The sequence below is a fragment of the Eriocheir sinensis genome, chromosome 62 (assembly GCF_024679095.1).
Source record: "Eriocheir sinensis breed Jianghai 21 chromosome 62, ASM2467909v1, whole genome shotgun sequence".
Taxonomy (NCBI): domain Eukaryota; kingdom Metazoa; phylum Arthropoda; class Malacostraca; order Decapoda; family Varunidae; genus Eriocheir; species Eriocheir sinensis.
This window is the reverse complement of record NC_066570.1, coordinates 7,329,856-7,348,587: the sequence shown is the minus strand read 5'-3', so window position 1 is coordinate 7,348,587 and position 18,732 is coordinate 7,329,856. Positions and strand designations below refer to the sequence as shown.

Genomic DNA, 18,732 nt, shown 5'->3' with positions numbered 1-18,732 from the left:
CAGTTACGGCCTTCAAGAATAGATTAGACAAGTGTTTTGAATCCAACCAGCAACTAAGATATTACTCATTGTCGTAATAACGTTAAGTTCTTTCGAATACTGGTGTCCTTGTCCGCTTTTATCGCCTGGTTAGTGGTAGCAGTAATGGTAGTTCTTTCCTCTTTCCTTCATAAATTCCATGCAGTTTTTCCATGCTGCATGGTTCTTTTTCCTTTCCTGCCAGCTTTGGCCGGAGGGATGGGGGGTTGGGGAGGAGCCTTCGCCGTTGCTGTCCTTCATCTTCCACCTTTGATTAGATAGTTAGTGTAGCTTGTCACAAACAGCCTCGTAAGGACCAGCAGGTCTGCTGTTGTTTGTTCTTCCTTTGTGTTACTTTGTGTTCCTCCTCCTCCTCCTCTCCCACGCACGCATCTCTCAAGGGGCCGAGGACTGATCTTTCATTGATTCCCTTCCTCGGATTCTCCCCTCCCCTCCTCTCCCACCTCCCCTTCCCCTCCCCTCCCACCTCCCCTTCCCCTCCCCTCCCCTCCCACCTCCCCTTCCCCTCCCTCCCTCCTCCCTCCCCCTCCTCCTCCCTCCTCCCTCCCTCCCTCCCTCCCTCCTCCCTCCCTCCTACCTCCCCTTCCCCTCCCCTCCCACCTCCCCTTCCCATCCCCTCCCCTCCCACCTCCCCTTCCCTCCTTTCCCCTCCCCCCCTCTCTTCTTGCCTCACACTTCCTCCACTCCCACGCACGCACGCACGCACGCACGGAGGCACCTTGAGGGCCCTTTGTATTTCTCCTTCCCTTGTCGTTGGATGTCCTTGTATTTCCCCGCGTCGTGTCTTCCCCTCACCTCGTTTTTCTTCACTTTTCTTCCCTCTCTCTTTTTCTACCTCTGTCTTCTTTCTTCCTGTCTTCCTTTCTTTCTTTCTCTTCTTCTTCTTTCTCCTCTCTTCCCTTCATCTTGTCTTCCCTTCACCTCGCTTTTCTTCACTTTTCTTCCTACTGTCTCTTTTTCTACCTCTATCTTCTCTCGTCCTGTCTTCCTTTCTTTCTCTTCTTCTTCTTCTTTCTCTTCTTTTTCCCTTCCTCCCTCTTCCCTTCATCTTGTCTTCCCATCACTTCGTTTCTCTTCACTTTTCTTCCCTCTCTCTTTTTCTACTTCTGTCTTCTTTCTTCCTGTCTTCCTTTGATTCCCTTCTTCTTCTTTCTCCTCTTTTTCCCTTCCCCCCTCTTCCCTTCTTCTTGTCTTCCCTTCACCTCGTTTCTCTTCACTTTTCTTCCCTCTCTCTTTTTCTACCTCTGTCTTCTCTCGTCCTGTCTTCCTTTCTTTCTCTTCTTCTTCTTTCTCCTCTTTTTCCCTTCCTATCTCCCCTTCGTGTTGTCTTCTTCCTCCTTTTCTTCCTGTCTTCCTTTGTTTCTATTCTTCTTTCTCCTCTTTTTCTCTTCTCTTCTTGTCTTTTCTCTCCCCGTTTTGTCTTCACCTAACTCCCTTCTTTCTTTTCCTTTTCCCCTCCCCTTTCTTCTCTTTTCCTCCTCTTCCTCCCCATTTCTCTTCTCTTTCTGTGTCTTCCCCATGTCTTCTCTTCCCCTTTCTCCCTTCCTCCCCTTTTCCCCATACCTCGTTTCTCCCTATCTTTCTCCCTCCCTTATTTTTTATCTCCCTGTGTCTCCCCACGTCTCTTCCCCTATCTCCCTTCCACCCCTTTTACCTTTATCTCGTTTCTCCCTCCCGTTGTTTATTCTCCCTTCCTCCCCTTTTCTCCCCATTCTCTCCTCCCCTTATCTCTTCTTACGTCTTCTCCCATATGTCTTTTTATTTCAATTCTCCCCCTCCCTCCTCCCCCTCTTTGTCACCCCTTCCTCTCCCCTTCCCGCATCACCTCGCCCCCCACCTTCTCTCCCTCCTTCCTTCAGGACTGAAATCCACAATATCGAAATTTGCTGATGACACCATGGTGGGGGGAAAGGCCCTCACAAAGACCGACTGCGAAATCATTCAGAAAGACCTCAATCACATTATCGAATGGTCGGAAAAATGGCAAATGTCCTTTAATGTTGACAAATGCAAAGTCATGCACATTGGGTCCAGAAATAGTAACCACACATACATCATGAATGGGAGACCTCTGCAAGCGATGCAGGAGGAAAAGGATCTTGGAGTCACTATCAGCAGTGACCTGAAACACGCGAATCACTGTAAAAAAGCATACAACAAGGCCAACATTATGCTCGGGTTCATAGCGAGGAACTTCGAGTGTAAAACGCCAGACGTGATGCTATCCTTGTATAATTCCATGGTAAGACCGCACCTCGAGTATGCAGTGCAGTTTTGGTCTCCCAATTACAGAAAGGACATTGCTTTACTGGAAAGGATTCAGCGACGCGCCACAAAGATGATTCCAACCTTAAGGGCTCAACCGTACGAGGAACGACTCAAGCGACTCAATCTCTTTACATTGGAGAAAAGATGCCTACGAGGGGATATGATTCAATTCTTCAAGTATCTGAAAAAAATCAATAACGTCGATTACTCCAAATTCTTTAAGCTGCAAACCAACTCAAGAACTAGAAATAACGGTTTACCCATTCAGTCGAGTCGATGTAACACAGACATCGGAAGGAGTTTCTTTTCAAACCGAGTCATCCGTCACTGGAACAATCTTCCTTCAGAAGTAGTAAATGCGAATACTATCAATTCCTTCAAATATAGAACCGACCGTCACTTCGCTGCGTCGGGAGTAAACTGAATATTGAGTTGCTTTCATCTGCTCCTCAATATCGAGGTGCTTTCATCTGCTCCTCAATGTTGAGGTGCTTTCATCTGCTCCTCAATGTCGAGGTGCTTTCATCTGCTCCTCAATGTTGAGGTGCTTTCATCTGCTCCTCAATGTTGAGGTGCTTTCATCTGCTCCTCAATATCGAGGTGCTTTCATCTGCTCCTCAATGTTGAGGTGCTTTCATCTGCTCCTCAATGTCGAGGTGCTTTCATCTGCTCCTCAATGTTGAGGTGCTTTCATCTGCTCCTCAATGTCGAGGTGCTTTCATCTGCTCCTCAATATCGAGGTGCTTTCATCTGCTCCTCAATATCGAGGTGCTTTCATCTGCTCCTCAATATCGAGGTGCTTTCATCTGCTCCTCAATATCGAGGTGCTTTCATCTGCTCCTCAATATCGAGGTGCTTTCATCTGCTCCTCAATGTCGAGGTGCTTTCATCTGCTCCTCAATATCGAGGTGCTTTCATCTGCTCCCCAGGCCCCAAGTGGCTGTCGAGCAGATTAAATCACCAAAGCGGGCAACCTCGTAATGAGCCAACAGGCTTTCTGTTGCCTGCATTTCCATGTTTCCATGTTTCCATGTTTCTCCCCACCGTCTAATCTCTCAACTCCCCATCTTCCTCCTCCTCCCCCTCCCCATCTCCCTCCCCTTCCCCCTCCGTTCCTCCCCTCCCCACCTTTCCCCCTCTCCTCCCTTCTCCCCACCCTCCTAATCTCTCAACTCCACATCTTCCTCCTCCTCCCCCTCCCCATCTCCCTCCCCTTCCCCCTCCGTTCCTCCCCTCCCCACCTTTCCCCTCTCCTCCCTGCTCCCCACCCTCCTAATCTCTCAACTCCCCATCTTCCTCATCCTCCCCCTCCCCATCTATAGGCTTTCTGTTGCCTGCATTTCCGTGTTTCCATGTTTCCATGTTTACACTTCACGCTCCGTTACTCCCCCCACCACCTTTCCCCCTCTCCTCGCTGCTCCCCACCCTCCTACTCTCTCAATTCCCCATCTTCCTCCCCTTCCTCCTCCGTTCCTCCCCTCCCCACATTCCCCCTTCTCCTCCCTGCTCCCCACCCTCCTAACCTCTCAACTCCCCATCTTCCTCCTCCGCCCCCTCCCCATCTCCCTACCCTTCCCCCTCCGTTTCTCCCCTCCCCACCTTTCCCCTCTCCTCCCTGCTCCCCACCCTCCTGATCTCTCAACTCCCCTCTTCCTCCCCTCTCCATCTCCCTCCCTTCCCCATTCCCATCTTCCTCCTCCTCCCTCCCCATCTTCCTCCTCCTCCTCCCCATCTCCTTACCTTCCCTCCGTTCCTCCCCTCCCCACATTTCCCTTCACCTCCCAGCTCCCCACCCTAATCACCTCTCAACTCCCCATCTTCCTCCACCTCCCTCCCCATCTCCCTCCCTCCCTCCGTTCCTCCCCTCCCCACATTTCCCCCTCTCCTCGCTTCTCCCAACTCCCCATCTTCCTCCTCCTCCCCCTCTCCATCTCCATCCCCTTCCCCTCCGTTCCTCCCCTCCCCTCGCTCCTCCCCACCCTCCTCGTCACCCCTCATCTCCCCATCTTCCTCCTCCTCCTCCTCCCCCTCCCCCCCATCTCCCCACGCACCTTGAGGGCCCGAGGACTGATCTCCCGTGTGAGGGCGAGCGAGGCCTCGGTGTTTGCCAGGTCGAGGTTGTTCAGCGGCGCCACCACCTCCCCGATGATGTCGTCGCGCGAATACCGGTCGAAGCTCAGCACGATGAAGTGGAGGGTGATGTTCTGCGGGGGGAGGGGGGAGGAGGATGTTAGACGATGTTGGGGTGGTGGGAGGCTGATGTTGGGGTGATTTTCTGCGTGGGGGGAAGGGTGTTAGTGGGGTGTTAGATTGATATGGGTGAAATGGAGGGTGATGTTCTGTGGGGGTAGGGGGGAGGAGGATGTTAGACGATGTTGGGGTGGTGGAAGATTGATGTTGGGGTGATTTTCTGCGTGGGGGGGGGAAGGGTGTTGGTGGGGTGTTAGGTTGATATGGGTGAAGTGGAGGGCGATGTTCTGTGGGGAGGGGAGAGGAGGATGTTAGACGATGTTGGGGTGGTGTGAGGCTGATGTTGGGGTGATGTTCTGCGGGGGGAGGGGAGAGGAGGATTTTAGACGATGTTGGGGTGGTGGGAGGCTGATGTTGGGGTGATGTTCTGGGGGAGGGAGAGGAGGATGTTAGACGATGTTGGGGTGGTGGTAGGGTGATTTTGGGGTGATGTTCTGCGGGGAGGGAGGAGGTTGTGTTAGAGGGATGTGTTGGGGTGATGGGAGGCTGATGTTGGGGTGATGTTCTGCGGGGGGAGGGGAGGAGGATGTTAGACGGTGTTGAGGTGTTGGGAGGCTGATGTTGGGGTGATGTTCTGCGGGAGGAGGAGGATGTAGAGGGTGTGTTGGGGTGGTGGGAGGCTGATGTTGGGGTGATGTTCTGCGGGGGGAGGAGGATGTTAGACGATGTTGGGGTGGTGGGAGACTGATGTTGGGGTGATGTTCTGCGGGGAGGGAGGAGGATGTATTAGAGGGGTGTGTTGGGGTGGTGGGAGGCTGATGTTGGGGTGATGTTCTGCGGGGAGGGAGGAGGATGTGTTAGAGGGATGTGTTGGGGTGATGGAAGGCTGATGTTGGGGTGATGTTCTGCGGGGAGGGAGGAGGATGTGTTAGATGAATGAGTTGGGGTGATGGGAGACTGATGTTGGGGTGATGTTCTGCGGGGAGGGAGGAGGATGTGTTAGAGGGGTGTGTTGGGGTGGTGGGAGGCTGATGTTGGGGTGATGTTCTGCGGGGAGGGTGGATGATGTGTTAGAGGGATGTGTTGGGGTGATGAGAGATTGATGTAGGGGTGATGTTCTGCGTGGAGGAAGGGGGAGGAGGATGTTAGGGGTGTGTCGGTGTGATGAGAGGATGAAAAGGTGATAAGAATGATGTTTAGGTGATGTTCTGCATAGGAGGAGAAGGGTGTCAGGGTGATGTTCTGTGGGGGAAGGGAGAGAAGGATGTTAGGGGTGTCTTAGGGTGACGGGAAAGTGATAGGGTGTCAAAGGGGTGATGGGATGATGATGTTGGGGGTGATGTTCTACGTAGGGGGAGAAGGGAGCCAGAGTGATGTTCTGTGGGGGAGGAGGGGGGGCGTTATGGAGTGTGTTAGGGTGATGTTCTATGTATGGGGAGGGTGTTAGAAGGATGTTAGGGTGATGTGGATAAAGTGGAGGGTGAATTTCTGCGGGGGGGGTGAAGGGAGGAGGGTGCTGAGGGTGTGCTGAGGGTGATGTTTTGGGGTGTGTTAGGATGAGGTAGGGTGATGTTTTGTGTGAGGGGAAGGGTGTTCAAGTGTTAGAGGGTGACATAGGGTGATGTTCTGTAAGAGGAAAAAGGTGTTAGGAAGTTCTACTGGTGTTGGAGTGATGTATGAAAGTTAGGGTGAGCTAGGGTGATGTTCTCTGTGGAAAAAAGGGTGTGAAAGGGGTGTTGGAGAGGGGAGTATTGATTTTGGGAAATGTAGGTGTTGATAGGGTGAGGTTCTTAGCTTTGTGTTAGGGTGCATGGGTGTAAGGAAGGGTGTTAGGGTGAGAATGTGTGATGTTCTGTGTGAGGGATGGGTGTTTATGTAATGTGGGTGATGTTCTGGGGTGTGTATGTCAGGGTGTATGAGTGTTAAGGTGAGCTAGGGTGATGTTCTGAGGGCAGGGTGAGGGTTATGGAAGACCAGGGTGACTAGAAAGAATAGGGTGTCAGGGTGAGTGTGTAGGGGGTAGGAGGTGGTAGCAAGGGTATTAGGGTGTGTCTTTGGGGGGAAAATAGTGTGTGGAAGGGTGTAGGGTGTTGTAGGAAGGGTGATAGAGTGTGTGTGGTGGGGAAAGGGAGTGTGTGGGGTGTAAGGTGTTATAGGAAGGGTGATAGAGTGTGTGTGGGGGGGAGGCGGAGAAGGGTGTGTTTGGAGGGGAGAGGGGAGAGGCAGGTAAGGTGTGTTATGTTGGGAAGAAAGGGAAAGGAGAATAGGATGAGAATGGTGTGTGTGTGTGTGTGTGTGTGTGTGTGTGTGTGTGTGTGTGTGTGTGTGTGTTTGCTCTTCAGGTTTGTTAATTAAGGTCCGGGGTTGACGTGTTGGTATTATAACGCCGGTGATAAGGCCATTCCTCTCTCTCTCTCTCTCTCTCTCTCTCTCTCTCTCTCTCTCTCTCTCTCCACCTCTTTTTTTCGTTTTTTCTTTCTTCCTTCCTTCCTTTCTTTCTTTCTTTTCTTTTTTTCTTTCTTCCTTCCTCTCTTTCTTTCTTTCTTTCTTTCTTTTTTTCTTACTCTCTCGTACCGTACTTCATCTTTCTATGCTCTCTCTTTCCCTACTGTAAACACACACACACACACACACACACACACACACACACACTAGTACACCCTAACCCATGCAGCCCAATCTATAAACCAAATCCTCAAAACCAGCCCAATAACCTGCCCAAAACTAGCCCAAACCCGCCCAACCAACCTGCAGCTGCGAGTAGTTGATGCCGTAGAAGGTGAAGTCCTCGTCGTAGGTCGGGGAGAGGGTCTTGCGGAGGACGCGGGTCTTCACCTTGTGTTGCTTGTCGGGGAGGAGTTGCAGCTTCACGTAGGGGTCGCTGGAGGTGAGCCCCTGGTCTTTGGCGGGCAGGTCAGTGCATTTCACAATCGTCACCACCAGGGCGTTCTTGTCGAAGTTGTACCTGAGGGAGGGAAGGAAAGGGTGTGTGAAACGAGGCCAAGAGTAGGAGGAGAAGGATAGGAAGGAAGGAGATGGAAGGAGAAGGGACGGGAAGGAGTAGTCAGGGTAAGGAAGGAAAGGGATGTTTGAAAGGAGGTCAAGGGTATGAGGGAAAGGATGGGAAGGAAGGAACTTGAAGGAGAAGGGACGGGAAGGAGTAGTGAGTTGTACCTGAGGGTAGGGAAGGAAAGGGTGTGTGAAAGGAGGCCAAGGGTACAAGGGGAAGGGTGGGAAGGAAGGAACTTGAAGGAGAAGGGACGGGAAGGAGTCGTAAGTTGTACCTGAGGGTAGGGAAGGAAGGGATGTTTGAAAGGAGGCCAAGGGTACCAGGGGAAGGATGGGAAGGAAGGAACTTGAAGGAGAAGGGATGGGAAGGTGTCGTAAGTTGTACGTGAGGGTAGGGAAGGAAAGGGATGTTTGAAAGGAGGCCAAGGGTATGAAGGAAGGATGGGAAGGAAGGAGATTGAAGGAGAAAGGACATGAAGGAGGCCAAGGGTAGAAGGGGAAGGTCCGTCGGGAAGGAGCGAACTTAAAGGTGAAAGAACAAGAAAAGAAGAAACTATGAATAAAGACTGATGTTGAGAAGAAAATGGTCGAGAAGGAGTGAGTTTTAAAGGGAAAAGAAGGTCAAGAAGGAGTGAGTTTTTAAGAGAAAGGTCGGGAAGGAGTCGTAAGTTGAGATGAGAAAGCTAGGGAAGGAGTCGTAAGTTGGGATGAGAAGGGTCGGGAAGGAGTCGTAAGTTGGGATGAGAAGGGTCGGGAAGGAGTCGTAAGTTGGGATGAGAAGGGTCGGGAAGGAGTCGTAGGTTAAGATGAGAAACGTCGGGAAGGAGTCGTAAGTTGGGATGAGAAGGGACGGGAAGGAGTCGTAAATTGGGATGAGAAGGGACGGGAAGAAGTCGTAAGTTGGGATGAGAAGGGTCGGGAAGGAGTCGTAAGTTGGGATGAGAAGGGTCGGGAAGGAGTCGTAAGTTGGGATGAGAATGGTCGGGAAGGAGTCGTAAGTTGGGATGAGAAAGGTCGGGAAGGAGTCGTAAGTTGAGAAAGGTCGGGAAGGAGTCGTAAGTTGAGAAAGGACGGGAAGAAGTCGTAGGTTAAGATGAGAAAGGGCGGGAAGGAGTGAATTTTAAAGAGAAAGCGTGAAGGAGTCTTGGGTTGAAAAGAAAACGAACGTGAAGGAGTGACTTTCAAAGAGCAGAGACAGGCGGGAGACTTGGGCTGAAATATGGAAGGACAGGAAGGCGTCTTGGGCTTAAAAAAGAAAGGACAGGAAGGACTATAGGAGGTGAAGGAAGGAGGGGGAGTTTGAGTGACGGGGTCGTTCATCAAATATGTAGCGCCCTTGGGAGTGGCCTGGGAGTGGGAGGCTGTCAGTGTTTTGTACAAGGGCAAGGCGGGAGGTCTCTCTTGGTGTGTTGCATAATACTTTAAAATTTTCAAAGTTCATTTTAATATATTTTAGGGTTGCAATAAGATATAGTGCCTTTACCTTGTCATAAAAGTCTCTCTTGGTGTGTTGCATAATATTTTCAAATTTTCAAAGTTCATTTTAATATATTTTAGGCTTGTAATAGGGTATAGTGTTTTTACCTTGTCATAAAAGTCAAGTAGGTCTTTTTCCTTCTGTCCAGCAAGCTTATTTCATTTATAGTTTCTTATTTTCCCCAGAGATGCACGGTTCATATGGTCTAGTCAATTACTAAAGTCTGTTCACTTAAGTCCGACCCAAGCTGACAACATTAACCTAAGCGTGTTTGCAAGCTGAGTGCTGATTGGCTACTGTTATGGCTTCCAAGATTTCTTTAACCTCTGTTTGTGTGTATCTCACGCAACACTTTCTGCTAATCTGCACTGTGCTTACCAACACACTTAGGTTTATGTTGTCAGCTTGGGGCATACTTAAGTGAACAGACTCTAGTTGATGGGTAAATAAGCTACATAAATTTTTCAGACTGTAAGTGTTGCTCTGTTGAGGCGAGAGGAAAGACAAACCAGAAGTATTGATGAAACTGACGAGGAAACATTCTTAGATGTCTTACATGTTTGTTACTGAAATAAAAGGTGTGTGTCGGGGGGGCATGGGAGGGGGGTAGAGTCAACAGGAGAACGCTTCGATATATTCCGGGAGTGATTAGGGTTGCGTTACGGGAGGTTGTCGGGGTCGTGAATATAATGCCATCAAATGCGTTGTTACATAATTTACGAACGACCTCAAAGAAAGTAGAGTAGGAAGTCCACTGTAAGAAGAGGGGAAGAAACGTCAAGTTATAGGAATAAAGAGCAGTAATAGTAGATTAAGGTATCAGAAACGAGGAAAAATGGGTTGTCCTTGTGGAGGCTGAAGGAAAGAATGGGTTGTCCTTGTGGGAGCTGAAGGAAAGAATGGTTTGTCCTTGTGGAGGCTGAAGGAAAGAATGGTTTGTCCTTGTGGAGGCTGAAGGAAAGAATGGGTTGTCCTTGTGGGAGCTGAAGGAAAGAATGGGTTGTCCTTGTGGAGGCTGAAGGAAAGAATGGGTTGTCCTTGTGGAGGCTGAAGGAAAGAATGGGTTGTCCTTGTGGAGGCTGAAGGAAAGAATGGGTTGTCCTTGTGGGAGCTGAAGGAAAGAATGGTTTGTCCTTGTGGGAGCTGAAGGAAAGAATGGGTTGTCCTTGTGGGAGCTGAAGGAAAGAATGGGTTTTCCTTGTGGAGGCTGAAGGAAAGAATGGTTTGTCCTTGTGGAGGCTGAAGGAAAGAAAGGGTTGTCCTTGTGGGAGCTGAAGGAAAGAATGGGTTTTCCTTGTGGAGGCTGAAGGAAAGAATGGTTTGTCCTTGTGGAGGCTGAAGGAGAGAATGGGTTGTCCTTGTGGGAGCTGAAGGAAAGAATGGGTTGTCCTTGTGGAGGCTGAAGGGAAGAATGGGTTGTCCTTGTGGGAGCTGAAGGGAAGAATGGGTTTTCCTTGTGGGAGCTGAAGGAAAGAATGGGTTGTCCTTGTGGGAGCTGAAGGAAAGAATGGGTTGTCCTTGTGGAGGCTGAAGGAAAGAATGGGTTGTCCTTGTGGAGGCTGAAGGAAAGAATGGGTTGTCCTTGTGGAGGCTGAAGGAAAGAATGGGTTGTCCTTGTGGAGGCTGAAGGAAAGAATGGGTTGTCCTTGTGGGAGCTGAAGGAAAGAATGGGTTGTCCTTGTGGAGGCTGAAGGAAAGAAAGGGTTGTCCTTGTGGGAGCTGAAGGAAAGAATGGGTTTTCCTTGTGGAGGCTGAAGGAAAGAATGGTTTGTCCTTGTGGAGGCTGAAGGAGAGAATGGGTTGTCCTTGTGGGAGCTGAAGGAAAGAATGGGTTGTCCTTGTGGAGGCTGAAGGGAAGAATGGGTTGTCCTTGTGGGAGCTGAAGGGAAGAATGGGTTTTCCTTGTGGGAGCTGAAGGAAAGAATGGGTTGTCCTTGTGGAGGCTGAAGGAAAGAATGGGTTGTCCTTGTGGAGGCTGAAGGGAAGAATGGGTTGTCCTTGTGGGAGCTGAAGGAAAGAATGGGTTGTCCTTGTGGAGGCTGAAGGAAAGAATGGGTTGTCCTTGTGGGGGCTGAAGGAAAGAATGGGTTGTCCTTGTGGGAGCTGAAGGAAAGAATGGGTTGTCCTTGTGGAGGCTGAAGGAAAGAATGGGTTGTCCTTGTGGGAGCTGAAGGAAAGAATGGGTTGTCCTTGTGGAGGCTGAAGGAAAGAATGGGTTGTCCTTGTGGGGGCTGAAGGAAAGAATGGGTTGTCCTTGTGGGAGCTGAAGGAAAGAATGGGTTGTCCTTGTGGAGGCTGAAGGAAAGAATGGGTTGTCCTTGTGGAGGCTGAAGGAAAGAATGGGTTGTCCTTGTGGAGGCTGAAGGAAAGAATGGGTTGTCCTTGTGGAGGCTGAAGGAAATAATGGGTTGTCCTTGTGGGAGCTGAAGGAAAGAATGGGTTGTCCTTGTGGAGGCTGAAGGGAAGAATGGGTTGTCCTTATGGGAGCTGAAGGAAAGAATGGGTTGTCCTTGTGGAGGCTGAAGGAAAGAATGGGTTGTCCTTATGGGAGCTGAAGGAAAGAATGGGTTGTCCTTGTGGAAACTGAAGGAAAAAATGGGTTGTCCTTGTGGGAGCTGAAGGAAAGAATGGGTTGTCCTTGTGGGAGCTGAAGGAAAGAATGGGTTGTCCTTGTGGGAGCTGAAGGAAAGAATGGGTTGTCCTTGTGGGAGCTGAAGGGAAGAATGGGTTGTCCTTATGGGAGCTGAAGGAAAGAATGGGTTGTCCTTATGGGAGCTGAAGGGAAGAATGGGTTGTCCTTGTGGGAGCTGAAGGGAAGAATGGGTTGTCCTTATGGGAGCTGAAGGAAAGAATGGGTTGTCCTTGTGGGAGCTGAAGGGAAGAATGGGTTGTCCTTGTGGAGGCTGAAGGGAAGAATGGGTTGTCCTTATGGGAGCTGAAGGGAAGAATGGGTTGTCCTTGTGGAGGCTGAAGGAAAGAATGGGTTGTCCTTGTGGAGGCTGAAGTAAAGAATGGGTTGTCCTTGTGGAGGCTGAAGGAAAGAATGGGTTGTCCTTGTGGAGGCTGAAGGAAAGAATGGGTTGTCCTTGTGGAGGCTGAAGGAAAGAATGGGTTGTCCTTGTGGAGGCTGAAGGAAAGAATGGGTTGTCCTTGTGGAGGTTGAAGGAAAGAATGGGTTGTCCTTATGGGAGCTGAAGGAAAGAATGGGTTGTCCTTGTGGAAACTGAAGGAAAGAATGGGTTGTCCTTGTGGAGGCTGAAGGAAAGAATGGGTTGTCCTTATGGGAGCTGAAGGAAAGAATGGGTTGTCCTTATGGGAGCTGAAGGAAAGAATGGGTTGTCCTTGTGGGAGCTGAAGGAAAGAATGGGTTGTCCTTATGGGAGCTGAAGGAAAGAATGGGTTGTCCTTGTGGGAGCTGAAGGAAAGAATGGGTTGTCCTTGTGGGAGCTGAAGGAAAGAATGGGTTGTCCTTATGGGAGCTGAAGGAAAGAATGGGTTGTCCTTATGGGAGCTGAAGGAAAGAATGGGTTGTCCTTGTGGAGGCTGAAGGAAAGAATGGGTTGTCCTTGTGGAAACTGAAGGAAAGAATGGGTTGTCCTTGTGGAGGCTGAAGGAAAGAATGGGTTGTCCTTGTGGAGGCTGAAGGAGAGAATGGGTTGTCCTTGTGGGAGCTGAAGGAGAGAATGGGTTGTCCTTGTGGAGGCTGAAGGAAAGAATGGGTTGTCCTTGTGGAGGCTGAAGGAAAGAATGGGTTGTCCTTGTGGAGGCTGAAGGAAAGAATGGGTTGTCCTTGTGGAGGCTGAAGGAAAGAATGGGTTGTCCTTGTGGAGGAATGGGTTGTTCTTGTGGGAGCTGAAGGTAAGAATGGGTTGTCCTTGTGGGAGCTGAAGGAAAGAATGGGTTGTCCTTGCTGAAGGAAGAATGGGTTGTCCTTGTGGATGCTGAAGGAAAGAATGGGTTGTCCTTGTGGGAGCTGAAGGAAAGAATGGGTTGTCCTTGTGGGAGCTGAAGGAAAGAATGGGTTGTCCTTGTGGAGGCTGAAGGAAAGAATGGGTTGTCCTTGTGGAGGCTGAAGGGAAGAATGGGTTGTCCTTGTGGAGGCTGAAGGAAAGAATGGGTTGTCCTTGTGGGAGCTGAAGGAAAGAATGGGTTGTCCTTGTGGAGGCTGAAGGAAAGAATGGGTTGTCCTTGTGGAATCTGAAGGAAAGAATGGGTTGTCCTTGTGGGAGCTGAAGGAAAGAATGGGTTGTCCTTGTGGAGGCTGAAGGAAAGAATGGGTTGTCCTTGTGGGAGCTGAAGGAAAGAATGGGTTGTCCTTGTGGACGGTGAAGGAAAGAATGGGTTGTCCTTGTGGAGGCTGAAGGAAAGAATGGGTTGTCCTTGTGGAGGCTGAAGGAAAGAATGGGTTGTCCTTGTGGAGGCTGAAGGAAAGAATGGGTTGTCCTTGTGGGAGCTGAAGGAAAGAATGGGTTGTCCTTGTGGGAGCTGAAGGAAAGAATGGGTTGTCCTTGTGGAGGCTGAAGGAAATAATGGGTTGTCCTTGTGGGAGCTGAAGGAAAGAATGGGTTGTCCTTGTGGAGGCTGAAGGAAAGAATGGGTTGTCCTTGTGGAGGCTGAAGGAAAGAATGGGTTGTCCTTGTGGGAGCTGAAGGAAAGAATGGGTTGTCCTTGTGGAGGCTGAAGGAAAGAATGGGTTGTCCTTGTGGGAGCTGAAGGAAAGAATGGGTTGTCCTTGTGGAGGCTGAAGGAAAGAATGGGTTGTCCTTGTGGGAGCTGAAGGAAAGAATGGGTTGTCCTTGTGGGAGCTGAAGGAAAGAATGGGTTGTCCTTGTGGATGCTGAAGGAAAGAATGGGTTGTCCTTGTGGAGGCTGAAGGGAAGAATGGGTTGTCCTTGTGGGAGCTGAAGGAAAGAATGGGTTGTCCTTGTGGAGGCTGAAGGAAAGAATGGGTTGTCCTTGTGGGAGCTGAAGGAAAGAATGGGTTGTCCTTGTGGGAGCTGAAGGAAAGAATGGGTTGTCCTTGTGGAGGCTGAAGGAAAGAATGGGTTGTCCTTGTGGGAGCTGAAGGAAAGAATGGGTTGTCCTTGTGGAGGCTGAAGGAAAGAATGGGTTGTCCTTGTGGAGGCTGAAGGAAAGAATGGGTTGTCCTTGTGGAGGCTGAAGGAAAGAATGGGTTGTCCTTGTGGAGGCTGAAGGAAAGAATGGGTTGTCCTTGTGGAGGCTGAAGGAAAGAATGGGTTGTCCTTATGGGAGCTGAAGGAAAGAATGGGTTGTCCTTGTGGAGGCTGAAGGAAAGAATGGGTTGTCCTTGTGGGAGCTGAAGGAAAGAATGGGTTGTCCTTGTGGAGGCTGAAGGAAAGAATGGGTTGTCCTTGTGGTTGCTGAAGGAAAGAATGGGTTGTCCTTGTGGGAGCTGAAGGAAAGAATGGGTTGTCCTTGTGGGAGCTGAAGGGAAGAATGGGTTGTCCTTGTGGAGGCTGAAGGGAAGAATGGGTTGTCCTTGTGGGAGCTGAAGGAAAGAATGGGTTGTCCTTGTGGGAGCTGAAGGAAAGAATGGGTTGTCCTTATGGGAGCTGAAGGAAAGAATGGGTTGTCCTTGTGGAGGCTGAAGGAAAGAATGGGTTGTCCTTGTGGGAGCTGAAGGAAAGAATGGGTTGTCCTTGTGGAAACTGAAGGAAAAAATGGGTTGTCCTTGTGGAGGCTGAAGGAAAAAATGGGTTGTCCTTGTGGAGGCTGAAGGAAAAAATGGGTTGTCCTTGTGGAGGCTGAAGGAAAAAATGGGTTGTCCTTGTGGAGGCTGAAGGAAAAAATGGGTTGTCCTTGTGGAGGCTGAAGGAAAAAATGGGTTGTCCTTGTGGAGGCTGAAGGAAAAAATGGGTTGTCCTTGTGGAGGCTGAAGGGAAGAATGGGTTGTCCTTGTGGAGGCTGAAGGAAAAAATGGGTTGTCCTTGTGGAGGCTGAAGGGAAGAATGGGTTGTCCTTGTGGAGGCTGAAGGAAAAAATGGGTTGTCCTTGTGGAGGCTGAAGGAAAGAATGGGTTGTCCTTGTGGAGGCTGAAGGGAAGAATGGGTTGTCCTTGTGGAGGCTGAAGGGAAGAATGGGTTGTCCTTGTGGAGGCTGAAGGGAAGAATGGGTTGTCCTTGTGGAAACTGAAGGAAAAAATGGGTTGTCCTTGTGGGAGCTGAAGGAAAGAATGGGTTGTCCTTGTGGGAGCTGAAGGAAAGAATGGGTTGTCCTTGTGGGAGCTGAAGGAAAGAATGGGTTGTCCTTGTGGAAACTGAAGGAAAAAATGGGTTGTCCTTGTGGGAGCTGAAGGAAAGAATGGTTTGTCCTTGTGGGAGCTGAAGGAAAGAATGGTTTGTCCTTGTGGAGGCTGAAGGAAAGAATGGGTTGTCTTTGTGGAGGCTGAAGGAAAGAATGGGTTGTCCTTGTGGAGGCTGAAGGAAAGAATGGGTTGTCCTTGTGGAGGCTGAAGGAAAGAATGGGTTGTCTTTGTGGAGGCTGAAGGAAAGAATGGGTTGTCCTTGTGGAGGCTGAAGGAAAGAATGGTTTGTCCTTGTGGAGGCTGAAGGAAAGAATGGGTTGTCCTTGTGGAGGCTGAAGGAAAGAATGGGTTGTCCTTGTGGGAGCTGAAGGAAAGAATGGGTTGTCCTTGTGGAGGCTGAAGGAAAGAATGGTTTGTCCTTGTGGAGGCTGAAGGAAAGAATGGGTTGTCCTTGTGGAGGCTGAAGGAAAGAATGGTTTGTCCTTGTGGAGGCTGAAGGAAAGAATGGGTTGTCCTTGTGGAGGCTGAAGGAAAGAATGGGTTGTCCTTGTGGGAGCTGAAGGAAAGAATGGGTTGTCCTTGTGGAGGCTGAAGGAAAGAATGGTTTGTCCTTGTGGAGGCTGAAGGAAAGAATGGGTTGTCCTTGTGGAGGCTGAAGGAAAGAATGGTTTGTCCTTGTGGAGGCTGAAGGAAAGAATGGGTTGTCCTTGTGGAGGCTGAAGGAAAGAATGGGTTGTCCTTGTGGAGGCTGAAGGAAAGAATGGGTTGTCTTTGTGGGAGCTGAAGGAAAGAATGGGTTGTCCTTGTGGAGGCTGAAGGAAAGAATGGGTTGTCCTTGTGGGAGCTGAAGGAAAGAATGGGTTGTCTTTGTGGGAGCTGAAGGAAAGAATGGGTTGTCCTTGTGGGAGCTGAAGGAAAGAATGGGTTGTCCTTGTGGGAGCTGAAGGAAAGAATGGGTTGTCCTTATGGGAGCTGAAGGAAAGAATGGGTTGTCCTTGTGGAGGCTGAAGGAAAGAATGGGTTGTCCTTGTGGGAGCTGAAGGAAAGAATGGGTTGTCCTTGTGGAGGCTGAAGGAAAGAATGGGTTGTCCTTGTGGAGGCTGAAGGAAAGAATGGTTTGTCCTTGTGGAGGCTGAAGGAAAGAATGGTTTGTCCTTGTGGAGGCTGAAGGAAAGAATGGTTTGTCCTTGTGGAGGCTGAAGGAAAGAATGGGTTGTCCTTGTGGAGGCTGAAGGAAAGAATGGGTTGTCCTTGTGGGAGCTGAAGGAAAGAATGGGTTGTCCTTGTGGAGGCTGAAGGAAAGAATGGGTTGTCCTTGTGGAGGCTGAAGGAAAGAATGGGTTGTCCTTGTGGAGGCTGAAGGAAAGAATGGGTTGTCCTTGTGGAGGCTGAAGGAAAGAATGGGTTGTCCTTGTGGAGGCTGAAGGAAAGAATGGGTTGTCCTTGTGGAGGCTGAAGGAAAGAATGGGTTGTCTTTGTGGAGGCTGAAGGAAAGAATGGGTTGTCCTTGTGGAGGCTGAAGGAAAGAATGGTTTGTCCTTGTGGAGGCTGAAGGAAAGAATGGTTTGTCCTTGTGGAGGCTGAAGGAAAGAATGGGTTGTCCTTGTGGAGGCTGAAGGAAAGAATGGTTTGTCCTTGTGGAGGCTGAAGGAAAGAATGGGTTGTCCTTGTGGAGGCTGAAGGAAAGAATGGTTTGTCCTTGTGGAGGCTGAAGGAAAGAATGGGTTGTCCTTGTGGAGGCTGAAGGAAAGAATGGGTTGTCCTTGTGGAGGCTGAAGGAAAGAATGGGTTGTCTTTGTGGGAGCTGAAGGAAAGAATGGGTTGTCCTTGTGGAGGCTGAAGGAAAGAATGGGTTGTCCTTGTGGGAGCTGAAGGAAAGAATGGGTTGTCCTTGTGGGAGCTGAAGGAAAGAATGGGTTGTCCTTGTGGGAGCTGAAGGAAAGAATGGGTTGTCCTTGTGGGAGCTGAAGGAAAGAATGGGTTGTCCTTATGGGAGCTGAAGGAAAGAATGGGTTGTCCTTGTGGAGGCTGAAGGAAAGAATGGGTTGTCCTTGTGGGAGCTGAAGGAAAGAATGGGTTGTCCTTGTGGAGGCTGAAGGAAAGAATGGGTTGTCCTTGTGGGAGCTGAAGGAAAGAATGGGTTGTCCTTGTGGAGGCTGAAGGAAAGAATGGGTTGTCCTTGTGGGAGCTGAAGGAAAGAATGGGTTGTCCTTGTGGAGGCTGAAGGAAAGAATGGGTTGTCCTTGTGGAGGCTGAAGGAAAGAATGGGTTGTCCTTGTGGAGGCTGAAGGAAAGAATGGATTGTCCTTGTGGGAGCTGAAGGAAAGAATGGGTTGTCCTTGTGGAGGCTGAAGGAAAGAATGGTTTGTCCTTGTGGAGGCTGAAGGAAAGAATGGATTGTCCTTGTGGAGGCTGAAGGAAAGAATGGTTTGTCCTTGTGGAGGCTGAAGGAAAGAATGGGTTGTCCTTGTGGGAGCTGAAGGAAAGAATGGGTTGTCCTTGTGGAGGCTGAAGGAAAGAATGGGTTGTCCTTGTGGAGGCTGAAGGAAAGAATGGGTTGTCCTTGTGGAGGCTGAAGGAAAGAATGGGTTGTCCTTGTGGAGGCTGAAGGAAAGAATGGTTTGTCCTTGTGGAGGCTGAAGGAAAGAATGGGTTGTCCTTGTGGGAGCTGAAGGAAAGAATGGGTTGTCCTTGTGGAGGCTGAAGGAAAGAATGGGTTGTCCTTGTGGGAGCTGAAGGGAAGAATGGGTTGTCCTTGTGGGAGCTGAAGGGAAGAATGGGTTGTCCTTATGGGAGCTGAAGGGAAGAATGGGTTGTCCTTGTGGGAGCTGAAGGGAAGAATGGGTTGTCCTTGTGGGAGCTGAAGGGAAGAATGGGTTGTCCTTATGGGAGCTGAAGGAAAGAATGGGTTGTCCTTGTGGGAGCTGAAGGAAAGAATGGGTTGTCCTTGTGGGAGCTGAAGGAAAGAATGGGTTGTCCTTATGGGAGCTGAAGGAAAGAATGGGTTGTCCTTGTGGGAGCTGAAGGAAAGAATGGGTTGTCCTTATGGGAGCTGAAGGAAAGAATGGGTTGTCCTTGTGGGAGCTGAAGGAAAGAATGGGTTGTCCTTGTGGAGGCTGAAGGAAAGAATGGAATGGTAGGATATTAAGATCGACCAAGGAAAAAAGGGACGGGGAGGGAAAAACGGAGATACAGGGAAGGAAAGAAGTATGAAATGTGAGAGATAGAAAGGAATGGACAGATAGGAAAAGTAAAATTAGGAAAGGTACCGAGCCTGAACAATGAGAAAGGAATGAACAGATAGGAAAGATAAAGTTAGGAGAGGTATACCAAGCCTGAACAATGAGAGACAAACAAATTAACAGGTAGGGAGAGGGAAAGGTAGGAAAGATAAGGAGCCTGAACAGAGAGAGAGACAGAGGAGAGAAAGGGCAGGTAGAATGAGATAACAGAGATAGAAGAGATAAGATGCCCGTACGGAGAG

At 49.8% G+C, this 18,732-nt stretch overlaps 1 protein-coding gene across 1 annotated transcript in view; it reads right to left on the bottom strand.

The window, feature by feature from the left end:
* Positions 1–18,732, bottom strand: part of LOC126986559 (synaptotagmin-4-like) — a 43,683-nt gene that overhangs the window by 10,774 nt on the left and 14,177 nt on the right. Inside the window, exons 5-6 of the mRNA XM_050842826.1 lie at positions 7,246–7,462; positions 4,359–4,511 (exon numbers count right to left, since the gene is read on the bottom strand). Coding sequence (XP_050698783.1) covers positions 4,359–4,511; positions 7,246–7,462 — 370 coding nt within the window. The remainder of the gene's footprint in view (positions 1–4,358; positions 4,512–7,245; positions 7,463–18,732) is intronic.